The sequence below is a fragment of the Thamnophis elegans genome, chromosome 6 (genome assembly GCF_009769535.1).
Source record: "Thamnophis elegans isolate rThaEle1 chromosome 6, rThaEle1.pri, whole genome shotgun sequence".
NCBI classification, from domain to species: Eukaryota; Metazoa; Chordata; class Lepidosauria; order Squamata; family Colubridae; genus Thamnophis; species Thamnophis elegans.
The window spans coordinates 68,777,206-68,783,374 of record NC_045546.1 but is presented as its reverse complement, the minus strand read 5'-3'; the positions used below and the strand labels follow the sequence as shown (position 1 = coordinate 68,783,374).

General features: G+C 41.6%; 1 protein-coding gene across 1 annotated transcript; it reads left to right on the top strand.

Moving 5' to 3' along the window:
* Positions 1 to 2,859: 2,859 nt before the first annotated feature.
* LOC116510755 (protocadherin beta-16-like) lies at positions 2,860 to 5,663 on the top strand. The gene is made up of 2 exons (XM_032220403.1): positions 2,860 to 5,351; positions 5,565 to 5,663. The coding sequence occupies exons 1-2, from the start codon at positions 2,934 to 2,936 to the stop codon at positions 5,661 to 5,663; spliced, it is 2,517 nt and encodes an 838-aa protein (XP_032076294.1). The 5' UTR covers positions 2,860 to 2,933.
* Positions 5,664 to 6,169: the final 506 nt, after the last annotated feature.

Here is a 6,169-nt window from a genome sequence, read left to right as displayed (position 1 = left end):
TCATAACACTACGCATTGTATACATTACTATCATTATAATTTTTATTTAACTATACCTATTGTCACTAAATTTAACTAGGTTTAGCTAGTTTTAAATTATACTCTTCCATCTGTCAACCTGTATCTTTCCAGTAACAAAACAATCTAATATCTTCTGCCATTTGTGGAACCAGTCCTCCAAACATCCTCTTAATCAAATCTGTATTGGCACCTCTTAGCAACTCCTTGCTTGTAAGATCTCTCATGTAGTCTTGATGCCCTCTTTCTGTTTCCTTATTCAGCTTGTCTTTGATTATCAGCAGTGTTATCAAATATTTTGCAAATAGGATTTCATAGTCCATAGATTCTTTAATGTTTTCTTCTTCTTCTATGTCTTGCCCTTTGAAATAAATTTCATCTCTATTTAATTCCCCTTTCAATATTCCATTCTTTCTTTTTTCAGAAATAAACCAATTGCCATGAATATCAACAAGTTTAATCTCTTTATATTTGTCTTCCATTTCAGTTTTTTGAGTTTCAATTGCCTTATTTTGCATTTGAAAAACATCCTCAGTTTTTCATCATATTTTATTGTTAAATGCTCCAAGTATTCCAATTTTATCTCAATTTTTTCCTCTGTATTTAATAATTTTTACAGTTCTGAAACTGTTCCTTGCAAGGTCACAGACGCAAAATTCATACGCATCTGCTTTCTCTTAGGTGAGCAAGATTAAAACATACGCTCACAAGCTCTCTGTGAACGAAAACAAATTTCAAAGGGACAGCTGTGGAGTCTTAGCAGATCTTAAGCCAAACAGCCAGGCAGTAAAACCTTGCAATGCCAAAGTCAAAGCAATCCATGAGAGAAAAAAGGCATGTTCCATCTTTGAATACACAAAGGCTCCGATCAGCCTCCGTCGTGGGGATTTTTCTTTCTTTTTTTTTGTATCTCTTTTGTATATCAAATTAGGCAAAGAATCTCTTTAAATGAGTAAAAAAAATACCCACACCAATAAAAGAGGAGAAAATTAATCTGTAGCTTACAGAAAGTCACAAAGAAACGTTAGAAGAAGAAAGCTTAATCCATCCATTTGAAAAAGGTTTGCTTAGATTCAATCTATGTAAATAACATTTAAAAAGTAAGATAACCATTGTCCAGAACCATTCCAAAGTTCAAATTCGCCGCTAAGCTCTTCTATTCTTTGATTTAAACTGGTTTTTAGGTTTTATAGGTAGTCCATTTTTCTAAAACAATAAAAGTTTCTCACCATTTTGCGATATCCCCGAGATCAGCAAGATCAGTAATCTTCCTATTCACTATCTCTTTGGGATGGTTTAGGTCCGTTGGGACCCCCCAGTAATAAAAGTGTTGACAGTGATCGCACGTCGTCTCGTCGTGACTTCGGCCCCTCCTCCACGTGCTGGCCCCATTTGGATTTGAAGATCAGGGTGTTCAGACCAGTGGAGGCACATGGAAGCTTTGGAGCCCCTTGAGGCCTTCATGATGGATCTGGTTGTCCAGGGCTTTGCTCCATGGGAAGAGCTCCATCTTGGAGGACTGTGTCCCCAGACCAGTGCTTTCTCTTGGGCCTTGGGCCTGAAGGCATCTGAGCCTCACCCTCACCACATACAGTGCGCCCAGGTGGCAGATGCAAGCCACTTGGGTGCAGGAATGGTAGCAGATCTGGGGCCACCAGCAGACAAGGAGGAAGGGAACTAATCCGGGCCCATGGAGGAAGGGATGGAGGACCACCACACCCCCACTGCATCTACCTGCAGGCCACCACCCACCAAGAAGATGCCCGGGTAGCTGCACAGCATCAGTAGCAGCTCGTGGATTATGACTCCTACCAGGTCATGACACCTTGTAGGAACCAGATCTGAGCCCCCCTTTGCAGGAACCCCAACAATGCCCTCATAAGGCAGAGCCATAAGGCAGAGCCAGTTCCAGGTGCTAGATCGGCCCCCTGAGAGGCATGTTGTATGCCAAGAAGCCCAACTGAGGCCTCGCCCACTGCCTGCTGAGGCGCCGGGACTCCCAATGATGAGATGGGGTCCTTCAGGCACTTAGCTTGGCTGTCTGTTTAGTAGCTCCAGCGCCTCCTACCAAGTGTATTCTCAGAGCTGCCTTGGGGTTTTGCCTGCATGGATGTCACTTGCTTGGAGGGGGTGGTGGTTAGAGGAGTGCCAAGATGCCAAAATGGCCTCAGGAGATGCCGGCCAAGATAAGGAGTGCCAGGGAGGCAAGGGGCCAGCCAGTTCGCTGAACTGCACACAAAGTTAACAACAGGTTTGGTTAAACTGGGCTGAACCCAGCTGAATACCACCTCTGGAGATGCCATAAGAAAGACTGGGTCACCTATTGTCCAAAGTACCTGAATGCAAGACAAGAAGAAATTTTCCTAGACAATCAATCAGTAGAACAACTTGCCTTCAGAAATGTGGGTGCTCTATCACTAAAGGTTTATAAGAAGATAATACACAGCAGTTTTTCCAACACAACAGAAGCTACCTAAAGAGTCACTGGATATGCCCACAGTCATTCGAAACTCAACTGTGAAATGACTTGATTACAACCTTTATCAATAATGTTGATGTTCTTTTGTGCAGATTGCCACTGTTTTTCTATATAATTAAATAGTTAATAAAATAATCTGTTTGGTAGGCTAGCTAGTGGATAGATAAAAATGGATTGAATATGACTAAACAGTACAAATAGAATTTTTGCCTAGTTCACCACATGGTGGCAATATTAGCAAAGAAATTTAGTTCTGTTCTGCTCGCTCAGAATTAGGGCAGAACAGTAATATAAAATAGAACAAAAGGACTCTTTGGCAGTGAAATGTTTGCAGATTATAGGATTTGATACAGTTTGAACAATTAAATCATAAAGGAAGGAAAGAAAGATTGAATTTTGGGGCAGAATTTGAGCCTACAAGGAAGAGACTGGAATCATGGAGAATTGCTTTTGGAAAAGGCAAGGTCTGTATATCCTTCTCTCTTTCTCATTCCTTAGAGTAATGTGTGCTTCAATTCGCTTTTCTGTCCCGGAAGAAAAGAAAAAGGGGTTTCTGGTGGCTAATGTGCTCAAGGAATTGAAACTGAAAACAGGGGAGCTTACCACACGCGAAGCATATTTAGTTGCTGAGGGCACTCAGGAATACTTCCACCTTGATATTCGAACTGGGAATCTGTTGATTAATGATAAAATAGACAGAGAAGCTTTATGTGGCCAGGATGATCCTTGTCTACTTCTTTCTCAGCTTGTTTTGGAAAAAACCCTAGATATCTTTAACCTTGAAATCAAGATAGAAGATGTGAATGACAATGCACCCAAATTTTGGAAAAACAATGTGGAGGTAGACATTCTTGAGACTGTTCCTAAAAGTACAACGTTCCCTTTGGAACCTGCCCAAGATGAGGACTTGGGAGAAAATAGCATCCAAAATTATACTCTTAGTCCCAATGAACATTTTCACCTGGAAGTACATAAGAATGAAGACGGGGATAACAATATATATCTTGTTTTGAAGAAAACATTAGATAGGGAGAGGATGTCACACCTTGAATTGATTCTAATGGCTATTGATGGAGGAGTTCCAAAGAAAACCGGCACAGTTCAAATTAATATTAATGTTCTGGATAGTAATGATAACTTTCCTCTCTTTAGTAAGTCTGAATATAAGGCAAGAATAAAGGAGAATCTCCCTAAGGGTACTCTTGTGATTAAAGTGGAAGCTACAGATCTGGATTTGGGTTCAAATGCACAGATCCTCTACTCGTTCCATCAGGTGCCTGAAAGAATAAGCAATTTGTTTCATTTAAATGAAATTACTGGTGAAATAACTGTTTGTGGACAGATTGATTATGAGAAACAAAAGAGCTATAGCATGAGCATCAGAGCAACAGATGGAGGGGGTCTTTCAGGGCACTGCAAGATACTGATAGAGGTTGAAGATGAGAACGACAATCCCCCAGAAGTGTCCATCATATCTCTAATCAGCACTTTAAAGGAAGACTCTGCCCCTGAAACAATGGTGGCCCTCTTCAGTGTGAGAGACCAAGACTCCGGAGACAACAGCAAAACGGTTTGCTCCGTGCAGATGAATCTCCCTTTTGTGCTGAAAGCCACCAGAAACAACTTTTATCAGCTTGTGCTCCAAAGTCCCCTAGACAGAGAGACAGTCACTGAATACAACATCACCATCACTGCCATTGATTGGGGAGCTCCTAGGCTCACTTCCACAAGATTGATTAACGTTCAGATCTCCGATGTCAATGATAATTCTCCCCTTTTTGAAAAGTCTTCATATGACATGCAAGTCAGGGAGAATAATATTCCAGGCTTGTTCATTGGCTCAGTCCATGCTCTGGATCTAGACACAACGCTGAATGCTAAAGTGAATTACTTAGTTCTGCCTGGGAAGGGTGATGGCATGATGACTTCTTACATCTCAATCAACTCTGAAACTGGAAACATGTATGCCCTCCGATCCCTGGACTATGAGCAGATAAGAGGCTTCAGAGTCACTGTGAGGGCATCTGATGGTGGTTCTCCTTCCCTGAGCTCAGAAGTGATTGTCCGAATCCACATCATAGATGAGAATGACAATGCTCCCTTCTTCCTGTATCCCCTCCAGAACAACACATCCCCATGCAATGAGCTGCTTCCCAAGTCAGCCGAGGCTGGCTATCTGATCACCAAGGTGGTTGCAGTGGACGCAGATTCTGGCCAAAACTCCTGGCTTTCCTATGAATTGCTGAAGGCCACAGACCCAGCCCTTTTCAGCATAGGAGCGCAGAATGGGGAAGTGAAAACCAGGAGAGTCCTGAATGAGCGAGACACAAGTAAGCAGAGGCTGGTGATACTGGTCAGAGACAATGGCCTTCCTCCACAGACCAGCACGGCGTTGCTTAATGTTCTTCTTGTGGATGGCTTTTCGGATCCCTTCCTGAGGAGGGTGGATGTCAGTGTGCAAGAACCGGAAGAAGATAAAACCTTGACCAAGTATCTGGTGATCTGCTTGGCTGCAGTCTCCTTTGTGTTCCTGGTCTGCATTGTTGTGTTTATTGTGGTCAAAATCTTCAAGAAGGACCCACAAAGCCATTTTACTGCGGCTGTTCCTCACTTCCCACCTGCCGGTTCTGATACTCCAGGGAACTGTGCTGATTCACAGAATGGGTCACTTTCCAGGACTTACCGTTATGATGTTTGTTTGACTGGTGGATCCTTAAGTAGCGAGTTCCGATTTCTCAGGCCTCTCTTTCCTGTCTTTTCGGTGGGAGATGTTAACGTCCCAGGGAACAGTAATATTTCTGCAGGCATCCAAGATACTTCTGAGCAGGTTGCAGTTAATGGTGCAAAGAAAGAGGTGAGGAAAACATGTAATTAATCTATCGTCTTTCTATTTATTCCCACTTTTGGTGGTTTTGCTCTTTTTGATTATTCCTGAGCAACTTTGTTGTTATTTCTTAAAGAACCACAGATGGGCTTTAAGATTTGTTTAGAGCAGAGATCACCATTCATTCCATAATTTTTGCATTGTTTAAGAAATCTCTTTCTGTTTTTTCATTATCTTTTCCAGTATGACTTGTGGGAACAGAATGCCAACATACTGGGATATTTACTCGATGGTTGCAAACATGGTTTCCAGGCATATTTTCCTAGTGCAGTAGGAAAGTAGTCTTTTTCCTCCCCCTCGTCCTTCCACCCATCCCAATTTCCTTAGGTACAAACTTGTATCATATAAGGCAAATCTCTAAGGTTTTTTAACCATAATAGTAAAGAAAGTTTAAAAGTTTTTGTCAACAGACTAATAAGAATGGATTTTTTTGTTTTAAATCTGTTTGCAAGTGCTGCATATAGATGCTTTAACAAACTAATGCAGTTTTCACTCAAGGAACATATTATCAGGCTTAAATTCTTCTTCCTTGGACAGATAATGCATAGACTATTTGGAAAGATAGAAAGAAATAGAAGATGTGGTTGCACATCTAGAAAAGAATGTAACAAACAATTCTTTTCTGAGACAGTAAGGTAGAAAGGTGATCTTGGGCCAGTCTCTCTCTCTGTGTGTGTCTCTGATGTGTCTCTTGTGAAAAAGTTCACAAGAAATGTGCAGGGACTTGCATAGGCAATTGACAGAAGCCAAAAACTGATCAAGACTCACTCACTTTCTCTCTCTCTCTC